The 17,547-nt window shown below is 49.9% G+C and overlaps 1 protein-coding gene across 1 annotated transcript; it reads right to left on the reverse strand.

Moving 5' to 3' along the window:
• Positions 1-4,356: 4,356 nt before the first annotated feature.
• On the reverse strand, positions 4,357-16,632 carry NFRKB (nuclear factor related to kappaB binding protein). The gene is made up of 26 exons (XM_088522031.1): positions 16,602-16,632; positions 15,892-16,040; positions 15,552-15,753; positions 15,338-15,465; positions 14,817-14,991; positions 14,531-14,632; positions 13,933-14,006; positions 13,666-13,750; positions 13,265-13,445; positions 13,015-13,123; positions 12,393-12,519; positions 11,959-12,024; positions 11,276-11,355; positions 11,153-11,196; positions 10,871-10,931; positions 10,531-10,705; positions 10,266-10,372; positions 9,683-9,806; positions 9,288-9,367; positions 8,858-9,078; positions 8,508-8,778; positions 7,978-8,196; positions 6,993-7,778; positions 6,360-6,466; positions 5,437-5,572; positions 4,357-4,749 (listed from the first exon to the last, which is right to left on the reverse strand). Exons 2-26 carry the CDS (start codon positions 16,018-16,020, stop codon positions 4,624-4,626), a joined length of 3,915 nt encoding a protein of 1,304 aa, XP_088378157.1. The 5' UTR covers positions 16,021-16,040; positions 16,602-16,632; the 3' UTR covers positions 4,357-4,623.
• Positions 16,633-17,547: the final 915 nt, after the last annotated feature.

Below are 17,547 nucleotides of genomic sequence, written 5' to 3' on the forward strand. Positions count from 1 at the left end.
GCAACGCGGGGCAGCTCGCAGGAACCCCCCTGCGCTTCCCATTCCCTCCCTGCGCCCGGCGCAGCAGGAAGTGTCTCTGGATCAAGGCATTCCCCTCCGCACGGCGCCCGTGTTAGTCAGGCTGCTGAAACTGCCGGGCTGGCTGATGTCAGGAGCTGCTCTCGGCTCTCTCCCTGCTGCCCAGCCCAGCCCCGCGCTCTCCTGTGCCTCCATCCCTCGGGAAAAGAGCAGGGGAGAGTCCTTGGAGAGCCTCAGCTCCGGGGGGCTTCCCGGGAACGTTCGGTGCTTCCTGCCATTCCAGCTACTGACACTTCCAAACTAATTCCTTAGCCCCGTGGATATGGGAATGAAGGTACGAGGGTATGTGGCAGTGTAAAACACCACCTAGCTGGGAGGCAGTTACTTTAGAGCCCAAAATAAACGATAGGATTCCTGCTTCTTGGCTGCTAAAGCTGCGGTTTACGGAGTGCCCGTGCTGCAGGAATGACCAAGTCACCGTGGTAGCTCAGGGTCCCCTCTATTTGGGCCCTGGCCAGAGCCAGCTCTCCATCAGGAGCGCCACGTGCTTCGCAGTGACAGATACTCCCACGGGGCTCCAGTGGGAGCAGAGGCTGCCCAGCACCGTGGAGCTGGGGATGGCATGGAAGCAGACGCAGGGAATAACTCACCCCGTGCAGTGGCAGCAAGCAGCAGCGCAGGAAGCCTCGGGTCCTCCTCACCTCTGTGGGTTCATCAAATAGAAACCGTCACCTCTTCCTCCTCCTCTTCCTTTCAGTGTGGCCACATTCGGGCAGCAGCTCAACGCACCTTGGAGAGGAAGGAGAGCGCCCGCTTGAGCCCCGTTTAACCTCCGCGAGCCATGTCCAGCTCTGCCGTGGCCACGTTCGAGCTGCAAGGGCTAAAACGGGGCGACTTCCACCCAAGCAGGAGTCCCAAAGGAGGCCGGGAAAGGCCACGCAGGGAAAGAGGTGGAAAAAGCAGCTGCTTACACAAGGAGCGCAGGCAGGGGAAGTGCCTTCCCACGGAGGCCGTTCCCAGGAATTCTAGCTCCGCGAGCGCGCACCATCCATCCCCAGAGCGTCCCCAGCGAAGGGCTGGATTCGAACAGGCGGTGACAAGGGCCCTCTTGCCCGTCTCAAGCTTGGCCCCGAGACTCCTAAACTCAAATTTCACTGGCCGGGCCCTCCCACCTGGATTCCTGCCAGGCAGCCCTGAAACCGCCCCGTTCGTGTCCGCAAGCCGGTCTGGCAACTCCGGCTTTGAAAAGATCCAGAGAGGGAGATAAAACCCACGGGGTGTCCTGTTACCACGCATTGCCCTGAGCAAATAAAAGGCTGATTCACTGGGAGGAGAGGAAAACGTCATCCGAAGCGCCGTGCTTTGCGACTGAACCGGTAACCCCTGGCGAGCGGAGGTGCCGAACGCTGCTCCGAAAGTCTTCCCGCTTTGGGGCCTCCGGCTGTAACGCGAGGGGAAGAACACTGACCTTGGAGAGGGGGAGCTGTAAAAATGCACCACGTTGCTCTCAGCGGGCGCCGTGGTGCCACGAGGCCCTTTGGGCGCGAGCTCTGGGGTGAGAGTTCCAACGTGCGCCGGGGGAAAAGCCGGTTTCCCCGGCCTTAGCACTCACAGAAAAGCGTTCCCATCTCCCGCTGCCTTCCTGGGAGCAGGAGAGCACAGGAGAGCACCCATCAGCTCCATCCTGTGGGCGCGCTCCTGGGCATGATTTGCCAGCTCTTCGCGAGCAGCTACAGCGTTTTTTGCAGCGGGGCGGCCAGGCCGGCCCGCCTGGTTTGGGCACGCGGCGCTCGGGCACACCCGGGTTTCAAAGGGAGTTCAGGTGTCTGCGCAACCACCCAGGCCGGGCCTCACCCGGGTGAAAGATGCACACGACGCCCCCGAGCCGCCCGATTCCCTCCTGGTTATCGCCGAGAGGTGGAGCCGGCCAGGCCTCTCCTGCCTCAAAAAATAACAAGTGCAGGTCGTGCGATGACGTTACCTCCATTGAGAGCGAGAGCCACAAACCCCGCGGCTCTCACTGATTATTCCTCTCATTTCCCCCACTTTTTGGAGGTGCACGGTTTCATTTTTTGGAGTTGTTCCAGCATCCAGCCCCTGGGGTCTCTGGGCCCGTGAATCCCAGGATGTTTTTCCAGCTGTCCCTCTAGTGGGGCACGGTGAGAATGCAGCTGCTCCCGTGCAAAATGAGCTCATGCAGCGGCTTGTTCCGCAAAATCCCTAAAAACCCTCGGAACGGGGCTTAACCCAGCTGAACTGCGTGTTGCTCTGAGCAGATCCCTTCCAAACGCACAAGCCTTGTCACCCCAAGGGAAACACAGGGCTGAGCCGTACCCGATTCAGATCCAGTCTTCCCTGTTACATGCAAATTTGGTGGCAGTGATTCCTAAAAAGCAGCTTCAGGCTCCGGCCAGCTCTGTGACTCCATGGGCACAGACCTTTCTTGGGAGCATCATTCAAACCCACGCTTTAATTTGGAAGGGAAAAGAGCCAAATGACCTTAAAAGTCAGGGGCAGACGGTGGCGTATCAGAGTTCCTTCACTCTTGGCATGTGTCAAAACCTATCAGTACCTTTCTTTTTACTACAAACATACCAAAAAAAAAAAAAAAAAAGTCAAAAAATAGCCTTAATAGTACAGCGATGTGGCCTGAAATGGCCTTTCTTTTTCTGCTAGCTCTGCTGCAAATTCCAGCCAGCCCAGGCAATGCTGTAGCCTTGCAGGCCGGTGAAATCGGAGAATGTGGAAAGCTCAAAGGTGCGGGAAGGGGCAGGAATTTTGCTCAGCCTGTTTCAACTTCCAATTTTTGCTAACGGTTTTTGCTTCTTTTATTGGAAAGCGCCCAAAGACCTTTTGCAAAAATAAAAACCCAGCTAGATATCGATGATGACACCTTGATGCCCACCTAATATATCTGTCTGGAGGGAAAATAACAGCCTCCTACCTTTGACTGGTAATTGCCAGCCCAAGAACTCCTTTCTGAGGAAGTAATTAGCACCTGCAAATCCATGACCTGGTCTGGCTCTACTGCCAAGGTCTACCTGGAAATAAGATGGGAAAACTTACTTGGAAACCAATTAAATTGTTGCTCTCCGAGCTGCTTGACTCGTATTTCAAAAAATAACAGCAAAAGTGTAAGCAGGGATTAAATCCAGCCTTAAGGCAACAAACCCTGAGCCTTCCTGCCAAAACAGGTAAAATCTGGCTGCATATATATAAACCTTACTGCACGTGCAGGCTTGAAAGTGCTGTTTTTGGTGTGTCCTACTTAATACTTGCTGCTATCCCCTCCTTTTATGGAAATACCTGATTTCCTGCAATCCACCCCAAACTAGGTGAGCTATTGTAGGACCGATGCCCAGCCAAGCCGCCTGCTCTGCTCCGGGGCAATGGGTTCTTAACAGCTCCCAATGAGGCTGCAAGATTATATACAATAATATATAACCCAGAGCAATATATATATATATTATATATATTTTATATATATGCTGTAGAGAATAACAGAGAGATGGTAGACAGATTTTTAAGGCTTTCTGCACTTTTATTCTTTTCCTAGTCCAGCATTTCTTTTCATGCCAAGAATACTTCCAGGTCGTGTCAGAACAGCAACAGATTTGTCTCTGGTTATGTGCAAAATTCAAACAATTTATACAGAAAACAAAAATTGCAAACATAAGAATCAAACTAAAGGCCAGGCTCACGTGTTAAAACATTTCCTCCATCCAAATCCTTGGGTATATTTGAAATCACAGTCCTTTTATTTTCTTTTAAAACAAGCTACAGTCTGTTTGACTGATACAAAGGTGGTTGAAGAAAACGAAAGGAACAAGTTTCTGGTGAATGCTCTCTTTTTCCTTTCCAATATACCCCATTTGCTGACACACTTGTGCACACAAAGATTTTCTACATTTCCTCCAGTTCTCACCCTTTCCCATGGTTGCTAGCACTTTTTCCACAAGGAATGCCTTGCTGAGGGACTCTTCCTGCCTTTAAGCATAACAAAAGCTGACAAACGTGGGACATGGAAGCGGGATCTGTTCAGTGGGATGAAGTTTGAGCGCAGAGACAGGGGAGAGGTATTAAAAAAGTCTATAAATAGTAAAGTGAATGTGTTAGGGATCTACTTCCAGGCTATGTTACCAACTCTGGTGTACGAGTCTAAGTCACTTGAAGTCCTGACAACTAGTCTCCAGGAAAAGGATGCATCTTCGTGGTGGCTTTGGAAAGCCAAAGAATCACCCCTTCCCAAGCAAGCTGCACTGGTTAAGGAAGACTCAAGATTAACTGCCTTGTCTACAACCCGAAATGCAGCGAAATGACAGGCGGCCTTTGGGAAAAAGCCATTTGGATGGAAGAGAACAAAGCAGGGAGACGTTTCTTACACGATCCGCGCCACAGGACTTGGCTTTACACATCGGGCCTGAAAACACCTTGTTTTGGAAGCACAGCACGTTTTGCTGTGGCGTTGCTTCCTAGACATCACAAAGCTGATTCCAGACAAGCACGTTGCTTTTGGCACGTGGTGGATTTCAGTCCGATCCCTAGCTCCGATGCCAAAGGAATCAGGGATGTTCCTGGAAAGCAGATGGACTTCCAAACCGGAGCTCATAGCTGATCTTGGGTTTGCTTTGGAGATGGAGCCGTCGTCACAACCACAGTGGAAACTGCTTTAGTTGTGCCAGACACTGTTCCCTGCTGCAGATGGGAGGCTGGGACTGTTTGAATCCGCACCTGTTTGAAACAGAAAGAGAAGAATCCAGCTCATGCCAAGTAGAACCTCCTGTTGCTTTGCACTTGCATCCTGCTTTCATCACAACAAAAATTCAGTTACACCAACAAGACCAAGCAGCAAAATACATCAGGAACAGACTCTGGCACAAGATCAGTGCATCTACTGCTCACATGGTGGCGAGAGGTCTCAGGATCAGAGAGCAAGGACTAGTTTTCAAGGAAAAGCTATAGGTCAACTGCTTTTACAAGCTGGCAGAACAATGACTGTGACCCACTGGACATTTCACTTCTACAGGCGTGTTACTAAGAGCTCTCAGAGCAGGTTACTTGCTTGGAATTATTGAACACCGAGTTTGTAGTCAGAGACATGGATGTACAACAAAGAGATGTAACTTCTCCAAGAAATGGAGCCCTGCAGATCCCAAAGTAGAGAGTACCAATAAAAGGCAACTGTACAACAAGAATCCTTCAATCCGTCAGAAACATTTCCGAGCAGGATTTCTGGTTTTACATTCACTACTGGTACTTCAAAACACATTTCAAAACCTACCTGAATGCTAGGAAGGTAAAGGAGGTGAAACACTGCACGTGCGTAATGTATTTTTTATGGAATCTCATGTATCAAGTATAAAGCCCTCACGGAGGTGTTAAGTAAAGCAAACCAAAGAATCGTTTCAGGTGTTTTACCTGCGTGGCCTGGCCTTGCTGCTGCAGCTGCTGCAGTTGCTGTGCAGTCAGAAAACTCACTGGCTTGTTCCCAGCGATGAGTTTTGTCCCCGCAGGCATCGTAGTCAGGATGATATTTCTACCCAAGCCGCTGATGCTACGGGAAGAGAAGCATGGAGAGGTCAGTGAACAGCAGAGCAGGCCACATCTCCCATGCCCCATTCCATAAAACAACCTACACTGAGATAAACACATTAATTTGTGATTCATCTATAGAAAGTGCTTTCCTGGGTCTGCTTAAACAGTTCTTCAGGTGCTGAGAGATTTAAGTTATTTCTCTAGTTCATTAAAGTAATGAGACTGAAGATTACAAAAGCGACAAGTTTGTGTCCACTGTTCTCACAGCAAGAGAAAATTATTTTATCACATGAATTAAACACTTTAACTCTGGGCTGAGCACACCACTGCGTTAGCCTGATCAGACCCCAGCACTTCTCAGGGAAGGCAAAAAATAGCAAGGCACACGGTGTTCTGCTGGAAGATTTAACTAAGGGAGACACGACCAGAATTCATGGAAGAATAAACAAGAGGACTCCAATACCTGAATGCCACAAGAATTAGCATGGATGCAGTTAACACTGAGCTGAATTCTTTAACAGAGAGAGCGCGTCCCAGACAACAAATATTTCTAGCTTTGTTGTCAGGTTAATTCTTGCTCAAACACACAGGATTCCTCTAATAACTATTTTCAAGCAGAGACCATTTTTGGACCGAACCTACATCTCAGGGCCCCTCAGCAGACCAAGTTCTCATCACGAGACACTAAATTAATTTAATTTCTTGCTGTCAATGGCCCTACAGACTCAGGTCACTTTCGTACTGCGGTCTCTAGACCCTGACTTGTCACAGAGCTTCTCCAAGCTCTTCCCACGCAAAGTACTCACTTGGCCCCAAGGTTGCCCTTGATGATGGGGGCAGTGACGACACTTTTGCCTTTCACGGGCTGGCTGATCACCGACAGGGGCACGGTTATTCGGGCCGGCAGCTTCCCCTGGAGAAGTTGAAGAACATATGAGGAGCAGTGCAGGGTTCAGCAGAAAAAAACTGCCTCACAACATGCAATTATAGTGCTTTTTTTATGTTAGGGGGTCTTGGGAGTAGTTTTTATCCTACTACAATAATGCCCATTCACATATTCAGCTTTCAAGATACGGTGCTGCCAGCTTTGGGCGTTAAAACGGTCTTAAATTGGGAACTCATGAAATAAATTCAAACAAGCAACAAGCACATCCAGTTCTGATACCACCACAAAGGGAAATTATTTCAGAGGTGCGGGGCAAGACGCTTAACTGCAAGGAGGACTTCAGATAGGTGAAGTTTATTTTATATTACTCTCTACAGGTGCGAAGGGAAGACAAACATCTGCTCTGGTCACTCAGTATTTAAGCACAATTGCAGCATGATGAAATCAGTTGCAGGGTGTGAGCCCTCGTGGGCCTAAAGAGCGGTTTTCAGAGCACAAATCTTCAGCGTTCCCCTCGGTCCCCCCCGTCCAGAAAAAGCGGAGCGTTACTTACCGCCTGGGACGTGGACACCACCGTGGTGCTCACGGGGACCTGCCGCACAGCGGTGGCTCCTGCGCCCAGAGTTATGGGGGTGCCGGCAGCGCCCGAGGCCACGGCCACCGCTTTGGACACGGCGGCGCTCCCGGCGGGCAGCGAGCCGGCGGCGGAGGGCGCCGAGCCGGCCACGCTCGCGGCCGCCGAGGAGGGCGCCTGCTTGGCGTGCGCGGCCACGGCAAGAGCCTGCCCGGCCTTGGGGGGCATCACCCCCAGCCCCTGCACGATGCGGATGGTGGCGGCCGGCTTGGCCTCGGCGGATGCCACCGTGGTGATGGCTTTGCTCTTCTGGTCGGCCACCGTCATGCCCAGGGCGGGCATGAGTCTGAACGCGGAGCTCGGGGGCTCCGCGGGCTTGAGGTCGGGAGTCACTTTGACCACGGTGCTTCCCGCCGCGCTGGAAGCGGCCGACGTGGCCGTGCTGGTCTTGGCCGGAGAGTCGGCGGCCTGGACAGGGTTGGACGTCACGTGCAAAGTTGCAGAGAGGCCTTTGGCGCCGGCGCCGCTTCCCGCGGCCGCCGTGAAAAGGTCCTGAGTGAGTTTGACAGTAGTGACTTGAGATTTGGCCAGCGTGGCCATCATGTCCGGGGTGATGCGCAGCACCGTCTGGCCCTTGGCGTCCGTGGTGATGGAGGAGGGCGGCAGGCGCAGCACGTCCTTTCCTTGGATCCGAAAATTGGTAGCCGTGAGGGGAATACTGCTTCCTGGCTGCGTCTTCATGCCGAGCTGCCCTGTAATAGCCACCTGCAAGAGACCAGAGAGGCAACTCCATCAAACCCGACCATGGGCACAGCCAGAAAGAAAACCTCCCAAGAGGAAGTGAATCAAGTCACATAGTAACACGGCTCACTACAACTTTCATGATTTTTACGTATTTGCCTATCAAGTCTGTCAAAAACAGGAAACAGCCAAGGCACCGAGTGAGTCCCCATGCTCCTCTCACCTGCTTGATGATATTCTGGCCAGCCACGTTCTGGATGACAGTGGTAGAGGACGTGCTTGGAGCAGAGCTGCCTGGAGAGCTGGTCACTGGCTTCACAGCACCGCTGGGGGCTGCCGACAGCCCTGCCACGGCGATGCCCGTCTGTCCCGTCACGGAGGCGCCCGCTCTTTGCACCTGCACGGGGCTGGTTTGAGCTTTCACTGGCAGAGTCATCACAGCCTGCAGAGAGACACAGAGACAGCTCATGAACAGCCTGATACAACACTAACAGATTAATACTCATCCTTTTCGTGTCATGCCTTAGCCTTTGTAAGTTCTATGGACTTTTCTGCTGTTAAGCTTTGTTAGCAGCGTCACAGAAACAAAAATAAAAGGGGAGCAAAAGAGGGACCCAGGAGTACTATGCACAACTGTTTCTAGCTACCTGCACGGTCCAAGGAGGCAAATGAGCCCTGCTCACCACTTCAAGAACACCGCGGGCCCCACGGGACAGAAACGACAGTTACTTGGCTGTTTCCAGGCAGTCTCACCTGAGGCAGCACCTTGGTTTGCGAGGCCGTGGCAGGAACGCGGATCGGAGGCGCGGGCGCAGGCGGTGGCTGCTGCTGCGTCACCACGGGCGCCTGCTGAGCCCCCGCGGGGAGGCTGCCCGGGGCCGTGACCACCCGCACCTGCGGCAGCCCCGAGGCCGGCGCGTGGCCTCCCGCGCGCGCGGGCGCTGCCGGCGGCGCCGGGGAGCCCTGCGTCGAGGAGAGCAGCGTGCCGAGCTGGGGCATGGTCGGCGACGACATCAGCAGGACGCTGCGGAGAGGAGACACACGGAGGAGGTGAGGGAGAGCGCACCCAACAGCCAGCAGCGAGGGAGAGGAGGAGAGCAGACCTCTGGCTGGGTTTGGTGGGCTCCGAGGCGGCGCTGGGGCCGCTCTTGCTGACCACGGCCACCGGCGGCGGGGAGATGGGGGTGGCCGGCAGCGCCGGCGCTGTCGGGGTCACCGGCGTCACGGGCGTGGGGGGCAGGCTGGAGTCACTGAGGCTCAGCTGGCCGGGCTCGGCGCTGCTGCTAGGGGGGCCTTTCGCAGAGCTCTCCTTGCTGCTCGACTTCTGCAAAGAAGCACGTGGAGCAGGAGCTCCTGTGGCCAGGACCTTCCTCTCGGGGCAGTTCACTGGTACAGGGCTAACATTCACACAAGTGAGAGAGAATTCAAATAGGGGTAAATTTTATCTGTTGGGGATACAGAGTTTAGGGATTAATTTAAGTCCCAATCTCATTTCCAATCCTAAAACCACCTACAAAAAGCTGGGTAACTTACCATTTTCGCTGGAGGTTTGGGCTTTTGCTGGAGAGCTTTCTTGGCCTTTGCTGCAGCAGCTTGAGCCTGGTGAATCCGTTCTGCAAACATAAATTATTAGTAACCATTCCTGAACTGTGCACAGGCAAACTGAGTTAGGGAAGTGGCCATCCAACACTGGTAATTCACTGTAAAATCTAACAAAGATTCCTTTCAAACTGACACCTTATAATGTAGGACTGGACTTAGTTGATGGACTCCCCTTAGCAAACTGACTGCGGGAAGAAAAAAGCTGGACTGATAAATTCATGTTTGTTATCCAGCTGAAGTGGGGAAAGCAAAACACACAAAGAGCTTTATAAACATCTTTGCTTTGGAAAATACAGAATTGGGCAGTGTCAGCAAGCCAGGCTTACCAAACTCCTCCTCACTCCGGTCCCGGTGCAGGTAAATCCACAGCTTGCGGCCAATATCATATTTCACACAGGGGTCTTTCTCGTAATGCAAGCGGTCCAAAGCGCCACTGACAACAGTATTAACCTGGAAATGGAGAATTCACAGGATCACAAGATGCCTCAGCTTTAGCTGGCCAAAGGTCATGACTAGGAAAGTAAATCCTGTTTGGCATAAAACTCTCAAACTTCACTAGCAATGTTCACTTGAGCAAGGGCGGGCTGTCCTTTAAGAACAGATGTTGCAGCAGAAGGTGCTGCTCTCCTATTCAGATTAAATGGAACTTGGCCCAAAGCTGGTGTCTGAGAATTGAGGGTGTTTCTCAGTCTAAACTAAGAGCAGCTACGTGACACGATATTAATTACGTGGCTTTTCTAGCTGGTTTTCCATCATCCAGAGTTCACTGAAGCTGCAGCTCACAAAAATGATAGAAATAACAATTCCCCCTTGCAAGTTCAGGGAGTATAAGAATTACTTAGTGAATACTGTCTGGATTAGTGTATTCGAGGAGCGTGTGTTGGAGGCAAGAGGTGACATCCAACTTACCTGAGCACTTGTGACATCGGGAGCCAGGAACTGGGAATCTTTGAGCAGCTCACAGATCTCAGCGCGGGTTCCTTCGCCGTTAGGAAGGCGAGCGGCAGCATCACGAACTGCAGCAGCAAAATCAAGAGCTTAAAATTCTCTGGTTCTAGCCAAGTTCTGCAGTTTGGGTGTTGCTTTAGCCTCACTCTCACAGCGCTTATTTGCTCACTAAAGGGATAACGGGGATGCCTTGAAATTGCTTTTTTCTGCAAAGGATGCACCTTACCGAGGGACAGGATGGTGACGTACGCTGGTCTGTCTGAGCGCAGGAGAGAGTGTTCTCGGGCTTTGTTTAGTGACGTTTCCTTGTCAAACACCCCCTTCACAGGGCCAACCACCGACTCAAAGCCATGCATCCGGAAGGTGAAAGCCTTGTGGGGCTGGCTGTAGCGGTAACGCTCCTGTGTGCGCAAACAAGAGGGGCACAGCTCAGCAGGAAACACAGGGAACAGTCCTGAAGCTCGTGCTACACAAGCCATGAAGAGACAGAGCATTTACACTGTGATATTGTACAACACAAAAGCGTTTCAACGTGCGGGTCTAAAATGGAGAAGATTCTCTCTTACCTGCTCCTGAAAAACACGTTTCTCCTCTCCAGTGCTAGGTCGGACTACATAGTCAGTCCTTCTGAAACAAAGATCACCATCAGTTCTGTGCAGCAACAAGACAACCACAATTCCAAAGGATATCCCCAAGGATTAGCCCTCTTGCCCTTTCTGCAACTTTTTGTCACACCAAGGAATAAATTCTAAATAGTACTTGTATTTCCAGCTGCTAAATGTTCAAAGCCAGAGGTGCAGGGATCAAACTCCTTATCTACAAATTTTCAACTGATGATATCTACTTACACCCTAGGAATTGGTGTTGTGCCATCTGAGCTGTCTTCATTTTCCTATCCAAAAAACAGAGATAAGTCAATATTCAGTATTACTCAGGTTCGGTGCTACTAAAACGTGACTCTTCAGACTCACCTTGAAGAAGGTTTGGTCTTTGGTCTCCAGCCAGAGCTGAAAAAGTGCTGCCAATTCTTTCTCGTGATCGTGGCAAGAACCTAATCCAAGAAGTGAAGAAAAATAGGAAAAACACAAGTCCTTTATTTGTTATGCAGCCAGCACCCTGCTGTTTAAGCTTCCCAGTCAGCTCCCACTCCTTTCCCATCTCTTTTCCATCCAAACCAGTTACAAAGCAACTTCAGGGACACTCCAGCTGTGCTGCTTGAACAGTCAGGCTCAGGAACATGCTAAAACCCAGCCATCCCTTGTGCTGATATGAAAGGCTGTGCTTCAACCCCAGACAAGGCACTTTGGGGACATTGGCAGCTGGGTCCCATTCTAAATAAACCCAGTCACACAATCCCTAAGGAGAAACTGGTGCCTCCACAACCTCCACCAAGGACTGTAAAAGGGACTGGAGAACAGCTTTGTGACTCCCAATCTCAGCACACTTAAGCCTGCAAATATGATCAAAAATTACAATACTTTAGAAAGTTTTGCCTACTGGCTAATGCCTAACAGCTTTGAAGGGTGTGCATAAGGGTGGCTGGATCAGCAACAGAAAAAAATAAAGTCCAGTGCCTTTGCTGAAATGTAAAGTCCTGGAGAGAAGAGCCAACCTTTCCTACAGTAGGAATCATAGAAGAGTCGAGCTTACTCACCAAGCAATTTCCACTGCTGAGTTTTTTCCCTGAATTCAACAAAAGGAGAGAAGCTGGAAGGAACATCTGCAACAAAAGACATACATTTCCTAGATATCATACACTGGTGCACCCTCAAAATCCCCAAAATTCTCAAAAAAACGAGAATCACAGAATAATTCAGGCTGAAAGGATCCTCTGGAGCCTGGCTAGTCCAACCACTAGGGCCAAGCTCAAGTCTCCAGTAGATTGTTCCTCTAGCTGATTTTTGATTATCTCCAAACACGAGCACAACCTCTTGGCCCCAGGAAGAGAAAAATCTCTTCTCTTTCAAGCACAGGCTCACAGACAGGAGAAAATGACAGTGTTACAATCCTAACAGTGTCTGTCCTCGGAGTTAAAACTTAAACCAGCACTGATTAGAAATCAGTATGGTTTTTAGCAGCCACTCTTACCTCTGCTGTCACCTGTCAAGTACTGCAGGGCAGGCAAAACCAATTCAGACCAGTTGGAGGCAAAGGAGAACCAGTTATTTAGTGTGCTGGCAGGAGAAGATTGCCAATCTAGAACTTTATCCTCAAGCTGAAGAGAAAAAGAAAAGAAAAAAAAAAAGAGCCCTATTACAGATATCGTAATTTGAACTATGAATATTTTAATAGAAAACAGAGCAGCTAAACACATCAAAGGAAAAGAAATACATATACATGCGCATATAAAAAAATCTGACTTTTTTAAAGTAATCATAAGATTCTATTTCAGACAAATGACACTGAAAACTGATACCCCACACTATCGCTGGCCTATACACATATAATACAGGTAACAATGATCTATAAAAATGGATATGAAAAGAGATAGTTACAACCTGAATCGACTCATTTGTGGAAATATGTTAAACACAGAATGTGTGGCATAATTCCAAAGTGCTAGGGCAGGGGGTTAATCTCTAATCTATGTTTATATAATTTAAAGCAGGATATTGCCAGAGAAAATCTCTGCTACACAGGAGTCCAAAAATCTATTCCCCAACTCTCCTTTCTGGAAAGATTCCTGTAAGACGTGTGGGTGCTTGCTTACCACAGAGAGACTAGCAGGCCCTTCCAGATACAGAATCTCCAAAAGAAGGTAAAAGAAGCTGGAAGATATTTCATTTATTCCAAGGCATGGCTTCATGTCTTCAAGAGGTCTTCAGAGGAAAGAAAACACAAGTGAAGCTTCCTGATTAAACACTTGCCTTCATACACAGAGAGGAACACTACACGTTTTGTAAGTCCCCCACTTTGGACATACACATTTTAAAACCTGCACAATGACAGTGGCCACTTACTCCTCTTTGACAGATGACAGAGGAAGCGGGGAAGAACCCTGAGACAGTGGTGGGATCCCATCCGCGTTGCTTAGGGAGTCGGCCAAGTCTTCCACCTCGGATTTAATCATCTTCAGTTTTTTCTTCTTCTTGTCTTCCTTTTCTTTCACCTTTTTCTTCAGCGTTGCCAGGTCAAATAAGGCTTTAGGTACAATAAAGGTAAGAAAAACAATGAGAAAACATCTTACTAGATTTCAATATGTTTATAAACTAACTATGCTTTTAAACATATTTTCAGAAGTGTATTGACTGTGCACTCATTCACCAGTCGATTCCACTCTTGTAGTTATTTATACGAGTCCTTTTCTTCCTTAATGCCCTCCAGTGTGACAGGAAAATTCATTTATACATCCAGAACTGACCTGTTAAGGAACCTTTCCTGCCAGCGTTTACACGAGTCATAATGTCATCAAGAGTCAGGTCGTCTGTCATTAGGTCTGGGTGGTCCTGCAGTGACAGAGAAATGAAAAAGAGGAAAGAAAAAAGTGGTAAGATAGTGACAATAGTTAAATGCAGGCTATGATAAACAGTTGAAGGGCAGGCACATATGACAACAGCCAGAAATGCCCTTCACAACAAATAAAAGAGCAAAATCCTAGTCCAAACCCTCCGATTTGTTGATATCTTACAGGCTGACGTTTTCGTTTCTCATGGTGCTTCTTCAACATCATCCTCAAGTCGCTTTCCCCAAGTTCTATCCTATCTGCAATGAGAAAAGTTCCAAGATGATTTGCACAGTTTCCCACTGCTCTGATGGTACTTTAGACTTCTTAGACTGCTGTTTTTTTTTGCTCAACAAGCTCCAAACTTCAGTCACTAAATCTTCCTTCATTTGGGGAAATCTAGTGTTTCAATCAAGCAGTCCATTTCTTTAGACTCCTCCCTGGGGCATCCGCATGTAATTGCTGATTTAAGGATGTAAGTGAAAAGAAGGGAAAATCCAGCTGTGCTGCAGCTGCGCTATACTGTGCACTATGCTGATACTTTAGACACTAATTAAAGAAAATTCATTAGTATGACACAAGCTGTACATCCTTGTGTTAAGACAATAGTTCTCCAAGCAGAAAATATAAAATAAAGCAAAACAAAACAGGAAAAGATGATCCAGGTGTTTTGGAGATGATTATTTCAGATGAAACCTTGAAGTTTTTCCTATCAGATTTCTCAGAGAGTCCAAAGGGAGTCATCACCCCTCAAATCCTATTTACACCCTACATTGGCTCTCACCTGCTGTTTTCATGTCCATAGTCGATAACGTGGGGATCACTCGCAGTGGAACTGCTGGACTTGGACAACGAGACGGAGAATTTGGAAACCAGGAGCTTAGATCTCAAATAAACAAACACACACGTTTCTGTGAAAGCACCTCCAAAGTGATTTAATTCTATCTCTTCATGCACAATGCAACTGGGGGGTCCAGTTTCCACTCTTCTATCAAAGACACTGCCTTTGTATCAAAACTTTAGCTCTCCCCGCTGACACTCCAAACCTTTACTGCAGTGCAGGGCGTTACCTTCCTCATCAGAGGACAAGGTAGTGTCTCCACACTCCTCTTTCACTTCCCTCAGGATCTTCAAGTAGCGCCGATGGGTCCGTCGGTCCCGTTCTTCGGTGTCGCACACCGGTGAGAAGCGCTTTTTCTTCAGGGTCATATCGGGCCCTCCTCTCCTAGCTAGATCCAGCAAGTACTGGAAGATGAGACAGAGGTGACACTGTGAGGGGTTTTATAAAGATACACTTCCTCCTTCACCTGTACGTCTCACATGTTTAAACGTCTGAACTTAATAAAAAGATCAAATAGAAAAAATGAGAACTTCAAAGCCTGAAGTTTCATATATATCTTTGTGAATATAAAAATTGCTGAAGTGATCTTATAGGGGGCACTGAAAAGTCAGGCAAGGAGCGCTTATTAAAAGGGATCACTGTAAGAATGGTGAAGGAACAAATACCAAGACATTTGGAAAAAAAAAAAAAAAAACACTTGTTGCAAAGAAAGCATCAAGGAACGCAGGACTACACCATGAAGAGACTCACATTGCGGGACGCCAGGATCTGCTTGAGCAGTCGGTAGAAGTACTGCTGCTGAGAGCTCAGGTAGCGCTTGTACTGGGACTTGAAACAGAGCTGCCTGTATTTCACAACTTCAGGATTAAAGTGCCCATCTGGAAGGGAAAAAAAAGCTTAAAACTTAGTTTTCACCAGCTGTAAGTGAAAAACGTGATTCCCAAAATACGCTGAACACACCGACCTCGGAAGAGCTTCTGGGCAATGTGCAGGGGGTTTCCGAAACGGAAATTCTCCCCGCTGAACAGCGCGGAGATGAGCTTGTTCTGATGCTCTCGGCTGTTTTCAGGGAAGTGCGGCAGGAATTTTTTGAGGTGCTCTTTCTGGGCATCTGTCAGCACCTCCTGCCACGTAGACAGGCTGACAACTTCAAAAAAGATCTCGGGCTAAAGAAAGCACAGAACAGGAGGGATGAAAATGCATCCGGCATCTTTAACAGGGATTCCTGCAGTAGGGAAAACTGGAAAAGAGCACCATGTAAAGAGGAAAGGGAAAGAAATTAAGGTTAATGCTGCTCAACTCACATCTTCCAGCAGGTCCTCGGGCAGGCTGACCCTGGTGCCACCCAGCATGCAGTCCTCCATGATCCGCGTGCCATTCCCCTCCATTCCCAGCTCCAGCGGGTCGGTCAGCATGTGATCCAGGGAGTCCATTTCTGTGCTCGCCGCCCTCCCTAAGCGGCCAAAGCAGAAGCCACGTGAGCGCAGCTCGCGGGTCCGCAATGGAACAACAACGTTCTAGGAAAAGCGCTGCACGGAGCGGTTAAATGCAACCTGCAGAATCAGTCTGGCTGCCAAACGGGCGTCGGGCTCCGTTTTTACCGGAGTGAAGCAGATTGCACACCCAGGGAAGGCTTTTCCTGACACCGCACCCCTGCGCACAGAAACGCGGCTCTCCCTAGCGACTCAGTGACCTCTTTAACTTTGATCCTTACCTGCAGGAGCTGCAGCGCTTTAAACACCCTGCAAGAGGATCAGGGTTGACCTTTTCCAGGTGTTTTCCACTGCAAAAGGGCACACAGGGCCAGGCAGCTGTTCGGACGCCCAAACTCGACAGCGGCCGCCGCGCTCCCGCGGTGCCCGAGCGCCCCGGGGGCGGCTGGAACCGCAACGGAGCGCGCGGGGCCTCCGCTCCGCGCGGCCCTCACAGGATCCGCCGCCGTCCCGCGTCTCTCCCGCCTTCATCCCGCAGCCTCCGCCCCTCCGTCCCCGTCCCGACGCGGCGCGACCGTTACCGGCTCCCGGCGCGACCGTTACCGGCCGTTGGGCCGCACCGGGCCCCCCCCGGCCCGCACCGGAAGGCGGCGGAGGCCGCGCCTGCGCACTGGGCCGGCGGCGGCGGCGCCTGCGCAGCGCGCGGGAGGGCGGGAAGGGCCCTGAGGAAACGTGGGGAAACGTGAGGAGAAAAACAAAAAAAATCCCCTTTTTTTGGTGTTCTGACGCGTTCGTACCTCCAATTAGCCCAAAGGGGGTCGCCCGCAGCACTGCGCCGGCATCGCTACTGCTGCCATCAAGCAACACACAACAGGTATTTTTTTTTTTAAAAAAAAAAAGGAAGAAAAAGTTTATTAATTCTGTTCTTATTTTTTACACGTGGCAGGTCGCACAAGACTATGCACACTATGACGGTCACTGCATGTACAATGAACATACACAGTTAAATAACAGAAGAAGGGGGAGGCAGGGACACCAGCTTTATCCCTGGCCCCTTTTCCCAGGAAAAGCCAGGATCCAGACCTTGCTCCAACCTTGAGGAGCAGGACCTGTTCAGGAGACAGATCTTTGGGTCGGCTGTTAAAACACAAACAAAAAACTATCTTCTGCACTGCAGAAGTCTGAGAAAAAATAATAATGTCCTTTTTTCCCTTCTGTAAAAGCAGGCCCTGCCTTGCATGGTGCTTCCTTGCTATCCAAAAGGGCCTTTTCTGTTGCCCGTGGCTGCGAGGTGCTGCTAGCCGGTTATTCCCGCACGGATAGCCGGGGGATTGGATTCCCAGGGCGCAACGGCAGCGCTGGCATCGAGCTGGGGACACTCGTGCAAGGTTCAAGGCCCAAGAGGCCGTTTCGACATGGTTTTCACCCAGAGCAAACGTCCTCAAGGCTGGGATGCTGTCCGGGAAAAATCCTCAAGGAGAAAGGCCTGGATCTCCACCCGTACAGAACAGGCAGGTTAATACCTCC

This window comes from Tinamus guttatus, unplaced genomic scaffold (genome assembly GCF_059628265.1).
Source record: "Tinamus guttatus ecotype Peru unplaced genomic scaffold, ASM5962826v1 Tinamus_guttatus_pri_ptg000143l, whole genome shotgun sequence".
NCBI classification, from domain to species: domain Eukaryota; kingdom Metazoa; phylum Chordata; class Aves; order Tinamiformes; family Tinamidae; genus Tinamus; species Tinamus guttatus.